The 18,897-nt window shown below is 40.9% G+C and overlaps 1 protein-coding gene across 6 annotated transcripts in view; it reads left to right on the forward strand.

Annotated features, from left to right (window-relative positions):
• The window catches only part of kiaa0825 (KIAA0825 ortholog), a 120,438-nt gene that overhangs the window by 43,714 nt on the left and 57,827 nt on the right, over nucleotides 1–18,897 (forward strand). For all 6 annotated transcript variants that reach the window (XM_044369199.1, XM_044369169.1, XM_044369178.1 and 3 more), the window contains 7 exons: nucleotides 140–319; nucleotides 2,471–2,701; nucleotides 2,801–3,105; nucleotides 3,646–3,752; nucleotides 6,173–6,317; nucleotides 8,971–9,126; nucleotides 10,709–10,803. In XM_044369199.1, coding sequence (XP_044225134.1) covers nucleotides 140–319; nucleotides 2,471–2,701; nucleotides 2,801–3,105; nucleotides 3,646–3,752; nucleotides 6,173–6,317; nucleotides 8,971–9,126; nucleotides 10,709–10,803 — 1,219 coding nt within the window. The remainder of the gene's footprint in view (nucleotides 1–139; nucleotides 320–2,470; nucleotides 2,702–2,800; nucleotides 3,106–3,645; nucleotides 3,753–6,172; nucleotides 6,318–8,970; nucleotides 9,127–10,708; nucleotides 10,804–18,897) is intronic.

Consider the following 18,897-nt stretch of genomic DNA (forward strand, 5'->3'; position numbering starts at 1 on the left):
TCCTGTTGTTTGTGTGTGTATCAAGTGCCCCTGAGTAACAAAATTTCATGAATTCATTGACATTTTGAATACACACACATTTATTTGTATTGTGTGTAGAAGTGTCTCACTAGACTGACTCTATTTTTTTTTTTTTCAGATTTTTGTCAGGAGAGTGGCTTAGAAGTGTCTACAGAGAATTGCAAGGCGGGAGATGACTTCATAGTCGCATTGTTCAACATATTCACTTGCCTGAATAATGTTCCCAAGGCCTTGACTCAGGCCCTTCAACCATACCTGGAGAGGGTTTGCATATGGGGACATCTCTATACATTGGCAGGTAAAGTAACTACCAGCTGCTGTATAATGTTGTAGTTCAGGAGTCATTACTACAGGCTGCTGTATTCCCAACCAATATTACTGATATTATATCGATGTGGAGGTTGATATACAGTTTATTTTACTAGAGGCTACTGTACTAAAAACTTTCATGTTCATAGAAATGAAATGTCATTAAATAATATGTGCAATTGTTGGGACAAAAAATGCGTTTGTGGAGCACAGGATAAACTTTGATATCTTTCATACTTTCATTTCTCAGTGTTCAGGGCAGTATAATGTACTATGTAAGATAATACAAAATGAAGTGATGATAAAATAACAAGTCAGCGCCATCATTTCATGTTGAGTTGGAAAACTGATTCCTGTCACACTTCCCAGGCTATTGAGACACAACAATTTCTTTCTTGGGTAAGAAAAAAATGGATGTACGAAACTTCTCTAACTTATTTCAAAAATGTATACAATATGTAAAATACGAGTAATTCTGCCCACAAAGAATATCTCTATTTTTCGTAGGCCCCATGTTGACATTGCATGCACGTGAGTTAAAGAATGACTTTAATATGCTGTTACAGAGACTGCAATTACTTCCCAACTCTTTCTTTTTTTTCCCGCCTCTCTCTGGTACAAGCTTTGATACAGAGCTTAATCAGAACTCCTGTGGAGTATGGAGCTCTTTTTGGTGGTGATTTTTATATCCTGGGTGAGTGGTAATTATTGTAGCATAAATTAGGGTGATTGGAGAAGAGTATTTGGATGGAGACAGAGCAAGGGAGGGGTCGACAGAGGAAAAGAAGGAAAAAGAGATAGAGTGAGCCAGAGAGAAATTCTCAATGTCATCCAATCATCATTTATCCTCACAGGGCAATTAGTTTAATTATTGGACCGTGCCAAATCTTTGTATTATAATTTTGGTTACAGGATACCCCCAGTGCCCCCATTTCTATTTAAACTGTTCACTGATTTAACTTTCATAGATTACGTTGAGAGTTTCACCATTTCTCCATTTAGACTGATGTTTCATCACACAGTAGCAGGTTGTTTCAAATCAATACGCTAGTCAATACGGTAGCTGGCGGTATAAAGTCTGAAAACCAAGTGACTTTGAAAAATAGGTGTAGGTGTCACCTGCCACAGAGTGCTTCTCCTTCAAAAAGCTAAATCATTTTCTGTTCCGCTCTCCTCTTTTTCTATGGGTCTGAGGTCACACATTTGTAAAGTGTCCCTTGAGATTTCAGAGCACTTCCGATGCCGCCACTGTACTATATCTTTCTGTTGTAGCCTTTGGTTTTACAGCCGATGCTGTAGGAAGTTTATGGGTGCCATACAACTTCATGCTGTAGCTGCTCTGCTATCAATATGAGCAGGATATGAAAGGGCAGAGTGATGAAAGACATAGTGCACCTGGAGAACGTAGTAAGATTTCTATTGTCAGGCCACCTGGGTTTGATCGAAAACATCTGAATTTAACTTGATATCACTTGCTTTATTACAGATATTTCAACAGAATACCACAGCACTGCTATTTATGTCTCTGTTTTTTTCCCATTGTTTGAAAAGTGGCGTCATTTCTGACACAGATGAAGTACACTATTATGACTAGATGGATTATAGCCTTATACATGATTTAAGACCTTGAATGGTATTAAAAGCTTTTAGTTGGAGGTCTTATTTTTTCATGGTGAAATGAGAGACTTCTTTGTGCTGCATGTCCACTTTTAAAATAATTAAATACAGGAGTACTTTTTCAACATGCAATATGTCTGCGTAATAAATTCAACTGTGCATAATTTGTTTTACCAGTTGAACTAAGCTCTGACCAGCAGCTAATCACTCTGTCAGTTAGTGGTCTCTGAATGTCAAAAAACACAATGGCACATGTGCCATTGTAGGACACAGCTACAAAGAATCAGCTGCATTAGTTCAGTTAGTGGAGCAGACATTTTCCATGCCAAACATCTAATCCAAAATGAGACAATTAAGTACTTTTTTAGCCTGTTATTTGGGTTTCTTCTCACAGTGTCTTGACTGGCCCAGTCCTCCTCACAACTGGTCACAACCTAACATGAACTACATGCTTCAGCTAAGCTTTATATTTTTTATCAAACAACCTTCTTTACCTGCCAAATTCATTCACCTTTTTTGTCAGAAACAACAGGGAGTGTACCTGTAGTGATCAGCTGTGTACGGGAAATAGTCACCAAGTCTACCAACAGCCTCCTGGTACACCTAGTTTCCATGGTGATGGGTTGGCAGGCCACAGAGGAGCCCAGTGGAGCCACGTTCAAGCAGGATGTACCGGAGAGTGTCCTGGCTAAAGTACCCAAGGAGTGGAACTACACATCACTGGAAGCACGAGGAAAGGAGACTGCTTCTAAGTGTATGTATGGACTGGGTGTATTTTCAAGAAAAGCGAGCTATCAGAATTTTTTTTAGGTTTCTACAAAAACTAACAGCTAATGTTTCTTTCTCCTTCCAGCTGTCATATCTTTAGCCATTCAAGCCTTATCCTTCATTTTCACCAACCTGCCCTTGGTTGTAGCATCCTTGCCTCTCCCTATCCGCTACCTCTTCCAAGTGGCAGAGAAGCACCTCTCCCAGCATAGCCGGCAGCTGCGCTTAGTGGGCCTGTTGCTCTGGGCCCTACTAAACTGCCTGATCCAGGGCCTGGAGGACCCAGACACAATAGAACAGATCAGTGGGCTGGCCCTGGACCGTGGGGCAAAGGACCGCCTGGCCCTGCTGGCTGAGTGCCTGCAGGCTTCAATGGGCATTCAACAGAAGGTAAAGGAAAAGGTTTGAATAATAACAATAATTGCAATAATAAGGGGTCTTGTTCACCAAAGAGCGTAAGGTAGGACATTATAGTGGACTATTGTGGTTAAGTGGGAGTTGCGTCTAAAGGTGAAGCTTGTGGTTATGTTCCAAATCTCACCTGTGGTCATACGGTATGGTTAACTGAAAGAATGAGATGTTAAATATAAGTGGCCAAAATGAGCTGCATCCTGTGTAGAGAGTCACAAAGAGAGTAAAACAAACTAAAATGCTATAAAATATAAATGAAAAGCAATTTCACCGAAAAACAATTTTAAAAAAAGTGGATTTTTAAAAGTGATTTAAAAGACCAGACAGAGTTTGCAGCCCTGATCTCCTAAAGAAGGTTATTCCAAAGTCTATACTTGGTATGAACAAGCTGAAAGTATACATTTTTTTACTTATACATGTTTAAAAGAAATACTGGCATGGTAACCCAGATAATAGTTGAGCTGATGTGTGCCACGTGTTGATTTTCTTACTCATTTACCTTGGTTGTCCATTTGGCAGGGTGTTCCCAAACCCACAGTGCACAAAGTGCTGCAGGCTCTGGAAGAAAAAAGACCCAAATGGACAAACATGCAGCTGCAGAAGGCCCGCAAACTTTGCTCAGACAGGTGAGAGGTCAACTGTGGGGATTTAGCAATAGGTCAAATTCAAAATGGTATCGATTTTATATTAGTATAGTATTTTATATTAACGTTTTCATGCATTCAGGAAAGTGCTATTATGCGTAATCCATCACTAGTCTCACTTGATATTGATTATTCATGTGAGGTATCATTTTATTCAGACCATTTTGATCATAAAAACAGCTTTTTATAAACTGAATACTAATTTCCCAATAGATAATTTTAGTGATTTATCAATAGTAAGATGGAGGTTGAGGGTTGGTGGTCTGAAGGAGGAGGTTCAAACAGATCAAACTGACTGATGATGTATTTAGGCAGTTGACATTCAATATAGATGCTGAATAAAACAATGGAAAGAGTGTGCAGCGTAGATATGCCTTTTTTAATTGAGCATTCAAATTATGATGTATCGTATCATTGTGATCATTTTTCATAGAAAACCTCTATGTGTAAGATCAATGTATCTCTGCGATGTTTGTTGTGGTAAATGATGGACACGCAGTCTGACTGAGTGGACTGCAGGCTGGAGTGATGGGAAAACAGCTTTCACTTTGGGCTGATCTGTGACCTTTGGCTCAGCGCTTTGTAGCTCGTTCCCAGAAATTGCGTCTCTGGTTGCTCACTTCATCATAACAAACTCTGGATGCATCCGTCTTCATAAAAAGGTGATTCAGTGTCCTAACACAACATCTACAATTAAAAAAAAAAAAAAAAAAGAATGAAATAAATAAAAACACTGAGAAGATAATGGGTAGTTCTAGGAAATCCTGTCTGTTTCAGTGACAGGAAGAGCAGGCAAGACTGGAGTAAAAAAAAAGAGAAGAGACAGAGCGGTGGAGAGGTGGGAAGGGGGTTAGGCGGAAAAGTGAAAGAAGAGTGATTATGTATCACCTGTCGGAGGCATTCAGTGGGATCATTACTATTCATTAAACTAACCTTCACAGGGAAGTGACGCCTGGCTTGTAAACAATCAGAATACAGTGTCAGAAAGAGAGGAAGAGAGGGAGAGAGAGTGTGTGGTGGATGTAATAACTCCAAAAACAACTGGCACTTCACTCACTGGCATCTCACGTGCATACACACACACACACACACACACCTACCCAGAGTAAACCCCTCTACAAAGAACATTTGCCCCTTCTGAGCCCTCCCACCCTTGTTCCCTCATCCCACTTTCCCTCCTTCCTTTCCCAACTGTAACCCCCTCCCCACGCCACCCACCTTGTCTTTGCAAAGTAATTTGTAGAAGAGAAGATTATTGTTCTCCATCATGGTGACCCTGGCTGGGCTGACGGGATGCATACACAGATGAAGATGAATGCAGTTATTCCTTGGCGGAGGTCTGCCTCTTTCAGGGCACATTGGCCCTAATGACATGATTGATAGGCTGTCCCAAATCCGGAGGGGCCCTCATTAATCACCCCGCTGACTGAATCCAATCATCTGCTTCACCTGCACAGTGATGGACAGGAAAGGATACAGCGCAGGTGCTGACACGGATGCACAGCCACCATCGTCGACAACACCACCGCTGGGCCGCCAGGCAAAAGAATGAGGGGATGTATGGACGAGACAGGACTCCTCTTCCTTTGCCACTCTCAATGTCAAGCAGCCAATGGCTGGCTGACAGGCAACACCGTTTCTGCCACCTTATAATTACAAAGGTGGAGAGAGAGAGAGAGACATGGACAGCGGGAAAGAGAGAGAGAACAATGACAGGAAGTGTATGTGAAGGAAAAGGTTTGATGGAAGGTAGTCTGATATCCATCCATACAAGAAGGGCAGGAAAATGATGCAGGTGTCTGCCAGGGTTGGGGACTGTACATGCGTGAGGACCTTGACACACAATTACACACACACATATACACACTTAAGAACACACACACCAATCATTTTTAGTGCACCAGCATCCTTCGGTCAAAATTCCCCTATGTATCTCATGAATAGTAATGAAAACAGTGAAAATTATTTTATCAGTTGCTCAATAATTTGTATGTATTTCTCACTCACTTTCACCAGTGTTACCCTTGACCAGGCTGCCTGGTTTTCAAACAACTTTTTGGAGCAAAGAAATATTTCTATTTCTATTCGTGCCAAGAATTGCATTTTGAGTCGATTTGCCCTCTGGAGTGAATGGTTTGTCTAAAAACTAAAAAGAACCCATTTATTTTAAACTCAGTAGTGATTCAGTTAATTTTCTTCTGTATAGCAAATTCTAAATTTTATCCCAAATTCCTCTCTAAACTAGAAAATACTTCCTTAGCCAGAGGTAGTATGCAGATACAAGCTCACCCTCCCTCTTTCCGTTTTCTCCCCTTTCTCTTTGCCCCACTCTGTGTTTTTTCTGACTTTGTGATTTCTCTCCTCTTCGTCTCCTCCTCTTCCCGTCTCTGTTTCTCTCTCAGCGTATTTGAGCGAGGAAGGGAGAGTGGAGTCGCTGCAGCTGAACTGACTGAGCAGAAAATAGGCCTGATGCTGCTGGAGGTCTGCCACAAAGCAGGTGGCAGGGACTACCTGAGGCAGATCTATCACATCATCCAAGGCAATGAGGTAGGGAAGCACTCCCTCTCCCCAGCAATTAGGTGGCTGCTGGCCTGAGGCCGCAGGCTGTTCAGGAGGGGGAGACAGAGGGAAGAGGGCTGCTGCCTGTGCGATGTCTGCTTGTTCTGATCTTCTGTTGTTCAGGTGACCTCAAGGGTGCAAACCTACAGTGATTTCCTGTGTTATACACTCACCACATGTGGAGGAGAGGGAGCCACATGGAGTTACCACATTCAGTATAGAGCTCTTACGGGGAGATCAGAGTGAGAAAGAGCAGTGATTCTTTTTTTAAAAAAAAATCAGAATTCACTTCAGAGAAAAAAAAGTTAAACAAAATAAAAAGTAGCAGTTCCCAAGAAAGTGCCTAAGTTAATTCAAGTAAATCAAAATGTAGATGTTATATGTTGTGTATGTACAGAGTTTAGTGATATTTTCCCTCAAGCAGATGGTAAAACATGCCCTCTAGTAGGATTGGACTCTTGAAAGTAAGTAAAAAGTACATAGTTAAAAAGTAGTTACCTTATTAAGAGAATTTTTTTGGCAACTCGAATTCCAAAACACCTCTTCAGGTAGGCTTTTCCTTTTTTTAAAAGCCAACCAAAAAAACAATATATGCTATACTGTATCACATGTTCCATATAGAGGCTGCGCCTTTCCACAATGGCTCTTCCGATCTGGGAGAAAACCAATTACAGGATAATGCTGATGATATTCTGTATTTTTGCTACTGTCAACTAATTCCATGAAAAGACCAAAACCAACATTGCTTTAGTCTGTCTCTATACATTTACCATCTTCCCCAGCCTGTCTGTGGTACTGAGCCTCAAGCCCATTAGTTCCTACTGAAGATGTATATATTTAAGAACGTCTCGAATGGTGGTCTACGGCAGAGACGAATAAGCTGTACTCTATTAGGCTTTGTCTACACAAACAATACTTCTTAGCAACATCAGTTATTGTTGGTTTTAGTCTTTTCATGAGATTTGTTGAAGTTAAAAAAAAAAAAACATATCACCAGACTAATCCTTAAGTACTGTAGCATAAAGTTTAATTATCTGTTGCAGAATGTAATCACAAATAAAATGCATTCAAAACCAAAAAAATAATAGCAACTCATAACAATAATAAAAATGATATTGACAGTACTAACAAGTTGACGGAGAGTAATTATACACATATTGTGTAGATGCGAGGCTATTAGAAGACAGCATTAATGAAAAAAAGTAACATCTCCACACTTACTCCAAGCCACAAAAGTGTAATGATGACAATGTTTCAATCCTACTTTGATCTTTGTCAGGTCAAAATGTTTTAAAAATGGAAAACACACACATATTTATACATTATGCACACCAATAGGCTGACAAACTCTATGATGGCACGTGTGGTTAAACATCCAATCTGCAATAAACAACCCCAAACAATTAACATTTAATAAAGTACATAGAAAAAGTACACAGAAAAAAGAAGTAATATAAAAGTCATACAAAACAATCACAAATATCAGACATACATCTTATATATAAACATTATATCAGATTCATCATCCCATACATGCATATATGTATATATATATGTGTGTGTGTGTATATATATATACACACACACACACACACACACACACACACACACATATATATATATATATATATATATATATATATATATATATATATATATATATATATATATATATATATATATATATATATATATATATATATATATATATATATATATATATACATACATACATACACACATATATATACACATACACACACATACATACATATATACATATATATATATATATATATAGTAGTATAGTTATAAGTTATAGGGTGTCTTAAGAGCTAGGAGAAGCTGTGTCCTATAGACTGTCTATGAGGACACACAGTGGAATAACACAAACATAAGCACCCTATACATAGCACTGCTGTTGATGGAATCCATAAATAGCTATAACTCTGCGTAGCAATTTGATAGAATATGAATGGGATTCCCAAGTAGCCTCTGAGTTACCCTCCGCTCAGCTCAAGTATCTCTACTCACCCAAGGTCGAGGCAAGAACATGCAGGTCAGGGGCAGACTGGGCTGGTGGTGAGGTGGAGGGAGAGGCGGTTCGGAGGCCATGTCAAACTGACGGATGGGAATATAGTGAATTCACAACAGGATGCCCATGTACACACACATACACACACACACACACACACACACACACACACACACACGTACATTGAGACATACACACATTCATTACTTTATACTGTACATCTTGCAGGACACCAACAACAGCTCTGATTAATTTCTACTCTTGTGAATAGTCAGTCAAACTGGAAGTCACTGAAGAAAAACTGTCAGATTTCTTCATCATCATTATTGCAGGTGAAAAATAAATATTACAATAGCAAAAAATGTTGTAAATGTCAATATACTGTATGCTGAATGTCCTAGGGTACTGTATACTCTGTTGCTCTTTCAGTTTGGGGAAGTTTAGTTTACTTGTACATAACTTTTTCGCCTCCCTCTGTTGGTCTTAGTGTCAACTTTTTTCTTTACAGAATATTTTCTGTCAGTCATGATATGGATTTTTTTAAACCTTGCTCCTTTCTGTCTCTCCTGTGTTTCTATCCTCTCTCCCCTTCTGTCTTGGATATAGGAACTGCTGATGTCTAAACTGAGTGGAGAAACAGACTCACCCGATGATCCTCCTCACTTGGTGAACTTTGACCTTGGCTTTAATGGTCATGTGGGCACTACCTGTTTCAACCCGCTCCACCAATTTGAGCATATTGGAAAAAAGAAGCTGGATCAGGTTAGTCAAGTGAGGTGATATTTTTAGGTTATCATCGCGGTTTATTTTGGGAGCAAAAATTAATTTAGTTTTTATTTTAGCTCTATGAAATATCTGAAATATTGTAGAGATTCTTTGGTGCTTCTTTATGTCTTTAAACTTTTCACTGTGTAGGTGTACTTGTGTTGCGCAAGGTCGTGTCATTTTACTTTCTCCTAAGGCCAGAAGCGTAATGTTGAAGGTTAGGAGCTGTTTGAGTCTCTAGTGAACTGGATACTGTGGCAATCTCTGAAGTTGTCAGGTCTTTCTGGGGCTCAGCTTCCCTATTCTCCATAGGTCGCTGCCTTTTCCAAGCAGGAGTTAGGCTGGCAGGAAGAAAAGAATGCTGAAAAGGTGAAAAGATGAGAGAAATGTTCCTTTTTATAAAAAATGAGTTATGTTAAAGGAGAGTGCAGTCTTAAAGTGCGCTTCTTTGGGGCTTTGAACCATATACCCTCTTACCCCAAACTTATCCCCAAGAGTGCCACCAGGATGTTCACTTAATTGTCAGATTTTTTTTTCCTCCTTAAAGGAGATATCTGTAGCTACAGGTAGTTTTAGTTCAATGTGAAAGCTGTCAGCTACTCCCTCATTTCCCTCCTACTATCAGGGGAAATACTGCTGATATCACACAAAACAAACAACAAAGGCTAGTATTTCCTCAAGACAGGCTTGTGTGTGTCTTTCTACTTTTTAACATGGATTAAATGTATTTATACATTTGTGATCCCTTGTAATGTAGCTGCGTTGACGCTATTGTTTTTCAAAAACAGACACGTTTTAATCCTAAGACTTGGCCTGTTTTCGGCTTATCACAGGAGGCTGCATAGCTTTGCATAGAAACACCTTATTAAGAGAATGATTAAAATGCCTTCTCCGCTTCAGGTGCCTGTGTTGTTTGTCAAATAAGATGGAGGGAGGAGAAAAAAAAGTTACATCCATCAATCACCTATGAGGAAGGAGCAGAGGGGGAATGGGTGGATGGAGGGAACGAGTTGAGTTCTCCTCCTTTTGTCAATAAAACTCAGCCTGGAGTTAAGAGTGACATTTTGGCAATCAAAGCAATCTGATTTTTATTTGCTTTCCCAATATGGTGCTAGTGCCAAGTGTGTTTTTCTCTCTCTCTCTCTCTCTCTCTGTGTGTGTGTGTGTGTGTGTGTGTGTGTGTGTGTGTGTGTGTGTGAATGTGTGTGTGTGTGTTTAGGCAAAAATGAGAGAGCAAGAGAGAGAGAGTAAGAGATAGAGAGAGAGGGGGGGTTGGCGGGGTGCCATTGAAGATGGAGAGAAAAAAGCAGAGCAGTCAGAAGAGTAACGACTACCTCCCAAAATTGATTTATCTTTCTATAAATGATGGCTACATCCCCCCAAATGGATTTATAAATTAATTGCTGTCTTATTGGAATAAAAACCTTCTTGTGCGGACATGATTGATCGCCTGGTGTTGGTGGCCTGCGCTGGGGATCCCCCTCCTCCTTTGTTAGTGGGTCCCAGCTGGAGCGGTAATGCACTGATGGTATTAACCCTGATTAATAACTAACAATACGCTATCCTCATACATCAACAGAGTGCTGTGGTTGACTGGGCATGGGACTGGCCAAGGCTGCTGCCAGCCTTTCAGGGCATGAGTCAGGTCACCTTCAAAACTCTGCTGGCTAACAGGTAAAACAGTAATTTCACTTGTTACATATACACATGTTGATTGACCACGGGGTGTGTCTTTTTATGTTTTTAATTTGCTCCTCACAGGTGTTTTTGTCGTTTCATGAAATAAAAGCCCCATTCCACAGAGGCATGTGATGCATCAGTTGTGTCTTTACCTGTACAAAATGAGGTGCTTACTTGGGACTTCTAAAGCAACGTTCCTTCCACCCCCAAATTCCCTTTTGACAAAAGTTTGGCATAAGCTTCAGTCATTGGGGATCATATAGCCTAGCTGCTCTTCATCAGAGGTTCAAACTACCACTTGTTCAAAGGCCATGGGCTCTTGTGGCTTCCAGGATGAGCTGTGGAAAGAACTCTTTGGAAAAAGGATATTGGAGTACTATAATATGCTGCGTGTGGTGAATCATGGATTCCTTTCGTTGTGGATGCACATGCATGTATGCGACTGACAACTGGAAATGTTTGCAGATTTTGGTAATTGAGGTATGCCCACTCTCCTAACAAGACAAATAAGTAGTTAGGGATGGAAAAAGGGCGGCTAGCTCAGATCTTGGTGTCACCTGATTGAAGAGTTTTTCACCCAAGTCCACCGATCATGTCCCACCCCCCACCCCCCCACCCCCCTCTCCTGTTCTGCTCTGCAACGGGCATAAATATTTATGCAGGTATGTGACACATATTAGATGGCAATACTTCAGGCTGTTCCCTGTTCTCCATTCACAGCTGTCACGCTGCCAGCTATCAGGGAGCCATGGGGCTACTGCACCTTGTCTCCACGCCTACGCCCAATCCATTCTAAATCACCGCCATTGTAACACACACACACCTTTCTAACAAAGGGCAAGCTCTGCATCTGCCAAGGACACAGGTCTAATAAGGGTGAAGTACGCAGCTCTATGCTGTGCTGTGACGAGCTTTGTCGCCCTCATGCCTCTACCCCCCCCTTCCCACACACACATCAATACACGCGCACTCCATTCTTTCCCCCCTTATATGCTGCTTTGTTGCATGTTAAAACAGATACTGTCATTGCTTGACCGAACCAAATTAATGTTGGGGCATTCATGAATAGAAGCTGAATGAAGTGGATATGAAGTCACATAGGAGGAGAGAGAGAGAGAAAAAAGAGATTGGACTTGCAGTTTGAGAGTGTGAGTGACATAAAGAGAGAGAAAGAGAGCAGTCAATACTGACAGGGCACCAAAAAAATATGAGGGAGGATGGGAGTGGGAGGGGGTAAAGGTTATATAATTCACCCTAATCTCACAGTATCAAAATGTCTGAGATTCTGTCATTTGCCTCATTAGCCTCTCTTTGTTGGGCCAGAGGAGCAGATTTCATGGAGGATTTGGTGAATGGCTTTGGTTCTGCCTGAGACGCTGTCACAGAGCAGGAAGTTAGTTTCACGGCTGGCGACATGTAAGCTGTCAAAGTTTTTCTCGCATCCATCTCAGACTCAAAAATATCTCTCAAGCTATAGAAGGCCATTCACAGGATAAGCGCACTAATGTCAGATCCACTGATCCATTTGTTAGTGTAGATAAGAATAATGCTTTCTGCATAAGTGCAGACTGAAGTGCCCTCGGCTGTTTTCACCGAGGCATCACAACAATTACTCTTTTACTACCTCCAGTTGCTGGACAAACCACAGGATATAATCTTACACACTTGACAATATTCATTGTAATGACACTGTCTCATATTGTACAAAAACACCTGTTACTGTGACCTTGTGATGTTCTGTATTTTTAGTCTCCTTGAATGACTTCCCCTCCCTGTACACAGCCAATAATTTTTTCACTCCCTGGACTGTGTGAGTTAGCAGTGTGGTCCATTGGCCTGCTATATATTGTTACAGTGGCAGGACAGTTATTGTGCCTAGGGTTTATATCACATTCTAATGGAGCACGGCTATGAGTTAAGGGCAGTAGGCCTTTATACCAGGGCTGTTAAATCACTGTTCAGATGACTTCATTAGCAGAGCAGGACACATGCTGAGACACTTGCGCCTGCACTCACATAAACACACACACACACTCATACACTTTCACCCTGCTACCTTGACGGTGTAGCATCGGGGCCAGACAGGAGGGAGAGTGGATTTATACAGGTGTGTGTGTCCTTCTTTGTCACCTGTCACTTCAGTTCCCTCAGCACGATGGCTCATCCATCATCTGTAGATTGAGCTTTTCAGCAGAAACCAGACTGATTAATACTACCCTAGGACCCCCAGGGTTGACTGGCTGACTGGTCGACCTGGCTTCCTGGTAGGCTGGCTGTTTGAATGGATAGATAGATGTCTTGTGGGTGGACTAACTTTTTAGCCCACTTGTTTTCTGACTAAATGGGTAGCTAACAGGTGTGCTGACTTGGTTACTTACTGACTGGTTGGTACAATGTATGTAAGTGATGCTTAGTGGAATAACTTAGATGAATTAATAATGTTCTGAATGGTATTGTGGCTGACTAATCAAAAGAAAAAGGATTGATAAATGGATGATGGACTGACTGGGAGAATAAATGGTTGACTAGTTTGCTGATAGCTAAATGCCAGACCGAGGCTACCAACCTAGCTTTACCCACATTAGCAGATTCTATACAAAATTAAATTCTGTAAATCCTTTTTGCTCTGAATTCCCACATTTCTTTTCATAACTACATCTTTACACTTCCATCAACTCTTTCTATTCTTAAATCTAGTCATTTAGACTATATTACAGATAGTGATAGACACTTGACTCATGAAACAGGTATACTGCAGAAACAACACATGATACAGTCAGTCATACATTCAAGGTTCATAGGCAGACCTCGGTAAGACTACAGTAAATTTCATAGACTTATATCAAGCCTTCTGATGTATATTCACTTATTCCCTTCATCATGAGTCTCTAGCAGCTTTTAAGCTGAGTTCCCTTTTAAAATGCTAAAATGAATGACATTACATGCCTAGTTTAAATATGCACTTGACGTTTCACCTTGAACAAATTGTGCACCAAGAGTTCATGTTTATTATCATGATCTACCGATTGAAATGTGTCCATATTGCCTCAATCTTTGGCTTCAAGTGATGAGCCACTCTTTGTTGTAGAGGCATTGAGTTAAAGGACTAAGTGATTCAACTGATAGTGAATAGTTTCTCTTCAACTAATGATAAATGGATAACTCGTCTGCTTTGTCCTTGGTCACCTTTGAAATCCTCTTTTCTTTAGTGAACACTTATAACTGTCACAGCATACTTTGGTAGGAAACAGTCAAAAGCAACACAACTCCTTTGTAGGTTTGAATTAATGGCAGCAATGCTGGCCCTTCTTGTGTGTTACAAGGCCTTTATGAACTGTAGTCTTTTATGTCATTTTTCTTTTTCATCCAAGGAAAATACAACAAATCTTTGAGAAAAGTATGGGATATTGCTGGAAACTAGAGTCACAATTTAACTGTCATCTGCCAAGGTGACTTTTTTAGCCAGTTTGCTTGTGTGTGGCTAAGTCAGAGAAGGTCCCCTGACCTGTTTGATAAGGGGTAGCCAAGAATGAGAGATGAAGTTTCATGTGTCACAGGGCAGCTCTTCTACTCCATCACAAGCACCTAATATCATCCAAGGACATTCATACTTACATCAACAAAACTCGCCCACTGCTCTGGGTCCCGTTTCCTAAAAATGCATTGGATAGTACAAAGATTATTTTCATACATTGGCCAACAGTGTCTTTAAAGTTCAGTATATTTTGGCCTTTGCTATTTTCATAGCTAATATCCTGAGAAAGCACTCATCTTCACCATTTTATTCTGCACATTGACAGTAAGAGAGTACTAGCAGCATTGACCCATAGATTTGGTAGCATAATAACGTAAGCTTCACTGTAACTACTGAACACTAAAGCATTTCTTCTGCATTGTCTCATTGTTGCTTTTACCCCTTAGGTCTATAACAATAGCAGTTTGTGGAAAAATGCCAGTCTGTGGCATTCTCTTGCTTGAGCAGCTCCTTAAATTGCGGCGATAGACGCTTGTGCTTTCAGAAAGTGGGCAATCGCCATCTGTTCCTGGGTGCTGCCATATGGTGGGCCTTTTTCTCAGGGAATAAAATAAAAACAAATATGTCAGAATGTTCGTCTTCCTCCACGGACGCTGATCAACCTGGGGAGAAGCTGGATCTCAGTGTGTCTGGATTAATGGTCTTACTTTACGCTTCAGGGAATGAGGGAGTGTGTGCCAGTGGTTGGTGGGGCTGTGTATTTGTGTGTGAGCACATGTGCATGCCTGTGTGAGGGTATGCGCACACTAATTCACATTTATGTACATGGAAGTCTGTTTGGATTCATTTATCTGACTTAAAGGGTGATGCTACCATACCATTTTGAGCAGTTGGTTGCCCTAGTCTTGAAAGCATTAAAAAAAAACACAGGAGAAAAGAGCTTCAAGGTTAGCCAGAGTGACATTTCATGGCTGTCGCTGCCAAAGAAACAAGAAGAAACGCTCTCAAGCCATCATCAGGCTCTCCATCTTGCGAGGCCAGAAATTCAAAAGACTTGTCACTTTTGAAAATCAGGAGAGTGTGATGTGTCATTGAGGAAGGGCTTCTTTCTTCTCTCGTTGATCCCCTTGTGTGTGACCCTCTGCTGACTGACAGCTAGGGATGGGAGTTTGTGTTGGTGGAGACAGAATACATCTTTTGTCTGCTTGGTTATACATGGTGTGTTTTGTCTTTGCTAGCCTTGGACAGCACTGACACATTGAGGTTTTCATTAGCCGTAAGCAGGTGTCGGAGAGAGGGACGAGCTTGTGCGCATGAATCTGTTTCCATGCCTGCCTTAGTGCATACATATCTGCACTGCACCAACTTGTATACTGTATGCATATCATGGAGGGCGTACATGTGTCTGCCTGCATGTGTGTGAATGTTCACTCTTATATTTCAGTATGTGTGATATTTGGAGGTTTGCTCCAAAGGCGAATAAATCAGTGATGCCTGGGATAAGGCCGTGGCCCCTCCTCAAACTGCACAGACAAGCTGAGAGGCTCATTAATCAAACGGCCAGTCACAGATGTGATAGCTTCCACACAAACCGCCAGCAGACTGTGAAAGTCACATCCAACAGAGTCAACTGTCAGCCAGGCAGGCAGGCAGGCCGCACTTTTCCTCTCTCCCCTGCTCTCTCTCTCTCGCCACTGTTGTATTTATCTCCCAGTCTCCCCTTACTCTCCTTCTCTCACCTCCAGCGTGATGCCTCGGTGTGATACATCTGAAATATTTGTCTTGTCCCTCTAAAAACGAGCTGGAGGGTCGAGGCAAATCTATCTTCTCAGAGAGTGGTCATGGTCAAACCATTCTAGAGACATGAGACATCAGTCATTACTGTACATTGCTCTGTTGTCTGTGGTTACAGCAGACTGTACTTTGTGGTACAGTACAGTTCAACAATATATTTTCCTCAAATCTCAACGATCCACATTCTCTTGTAAACTAAATAAATCCTAATTATGAAAGTTGATAAAGTGGCAACACATTTGTGTTAAGTTTAAAAACTGAATACGATACACAGGTTAAGATATAATTCAGCCAGCTGGCGTAGTGCGTTTTGCTCATATAGTCAGAATATTTTTATGTGCCATTTTGACTGTACAGTGTATTTAGGGGTACAATACACATGCCTCCTTCATGTAGTCATGCGAAAATGAAACGATCCCCATCTGGTTATTATATCATATAACACATTCCAACCATTTTACTGCTTCAATCTGCACTCCCAAGGCGTTTGAATTGGTTACAATTGTTAACAATAGTTACAATAATATCACTATTCACTGACAGAATTGTCGCTGCATAGTGATTATGCCATAGGACAAGCCTCTCAACAGGATTACCTGGTCATCCCCTGTGTATTGTGAACTTTCAGCACTTTCATGTGACATCTTTAAATTTCCTCCCATAAATATTGTGATTTTGGATACTTTCATAACATAAATAGCAACCTCTGCGATTGTTCCAACTTCCAACCTTGGATGGATAAATAGTTGGAGAGACTCGGTAACATCAGAGCTAAATGAAAATGCCACTTAATCTACTGCAAAGCCCTCCAAGGATGGATAGAAATGCTGGCTGGAACAGGGACAAGACAAAGCCACCCGTTCCTGATTAAAAATGGCAAGTCCCAAGGCTCCTCAAATACACTGGGGTGTTTGATGGTACAAATATAAAGACAGTGTTCCACACAGCAGGAGGAAGCTATGTTTCTGTCTTCAGTATGGATAATAGTGGAGGAAATGAATTTCTGTTGTTAAAATGCCTGAATTTTGAGGATGACACCACTGCATCTTGCAAGCTCACAAACCTTTTGAGCAGATTTTATAAATATAAAATGAGCCATGATTCAGCACCCATTTAACACTTTTCTTTTCAAACCACCGCCATGTTTTTGTCAGGGTGAAAATCAAAAGCAAAGATCAATGACAGCCCAGAGAAATTGTGTATTTGTCATGTAATAGAAGAGTTCATGTTGGCGTTTAAGTAAATAAGTGAGAGATCTGTCTATCATCTCTTATACAGCCTACTTAAAATAACATGTCTCAGTAAAATGCCAATTGAGCCATGCCAGATTACTTGAGTGAAACTGTGGTCTTGCATTGACAGTGGTACAGTACAGTAGTAATATAATCAAATTATATATATTGTTTTAAATGAAATATATAACAAATTCAGTATTACTACAATACTGAGGTGCACACAAACATGATATGATAACATCCTAGTACAGTGGTCATTATACTTAGCCAAGTTATCACACTTGTTAACTGCAAATATTTTGTTACCACACCTGATTTTGGGAGCTTTGTAACAACTTTTGTTCAGAGATTGTAGAATGTCCACTGGGTATTTGTTTTTGTCAGCTCTGTCAGCAAAATAATTCCATATTTTGCCCCTGGAACCAGTTTTGTCAACCAGTTTAGATGGACTGGGACCCAGTTCAAGATATGGAGGACTGTTTGACGCTGTTGCCATGTTTCCTGCTGATTTACTGAGTTGACTTTTTAGCTGACTGCAGCAGTCCATTGTCAAGAGCCAGACTGTGACCGTCTGTTCCAGTCCATCATTGTATTTGTCTTCTTTTCTCTAAATATTCTACTCCATGTGCCATCTTTATTCAGACCCTGGAGTGACACTGAGTTAGGCTTTTACCAGGCAGAAAATGTCGAACTTTTTCATGAGTGCATTGAAGGATTTTTCTGTAAAACTCAATGTTAAATTGAAAAACTAATAATAAAATTTTAGTTTACAGTGTCAGTAAATACAGCAGTCAAGAAGAACTGCACTCATATCAGTCCAACAGTAATTGTGGTAGCATTGATATTGCCTATGATTGTATTAGGTATAGCGGTTTAACACATACAGTACATGCATAATTTGCTTATGGGTGTGCTAGGACACCATTTTAGCATGAGAGATACCATCCCCATATAGTAAAGTGAAAGTCTAATTTTATAACTGGCAGAAGCCAAAAATACTCCATACTCATTCAGTGTAAGAAACTCTGGATGAGAGCATAAACTAAACCCCTAAAACTTAATGTGTGTGTGTGTGTGTGTGTGTGTGTGTGTGTGTGTGTGTGTGTGTGTGTGTGTGTGTGTGTGTGCGTGCTCCTGTGTGAGCCTGTGTGACGGTGAGGGTTTGTTTTGGTGGTACATCATGAGGTTGTATCCTGTCGCCAGGCTCATTAGCCCGTCGGCGGCGCCCAGGCTGCCCCAGCCAATGGCTGCTCTCCGCTCAGCTCTGCCATTTGCATGTGGTCCAGGAAGAGATAATTAGAGGGATCTCTGCCTGTCACTGTTAATCTGGGACTTAGTGAAGGGCTGTGACGCCGACATGCTGATGGACTGACACACATGTTTACACACATACACACACACACGTGCACACAGTGCAGCGTCATACTCATGTACACACACTGGCATCAGATACACACACATTGACAAACCCCACATCCAATATAGTACCAACACACACTCACACTAACTCTGTGCACTAGCAAACACACAATAACACATGAACATGCACATGCATACACACACACACACACTGACATTGTCTCT

The sequence above is a fragment of the Thunnus albacares genome, chromosome 2 (assembly GCF_914725855.1).
Source record: "Thunnus albacares chromosome 2, fThuAlb1.1, whole genome shotgun sequence".
Taxonomy (NCBI): Eukaryota; Metazoa; Chordata; class Actinopteri; order Scombriformes; family Scombridae; genus Thunnus; species Thunnus albacares.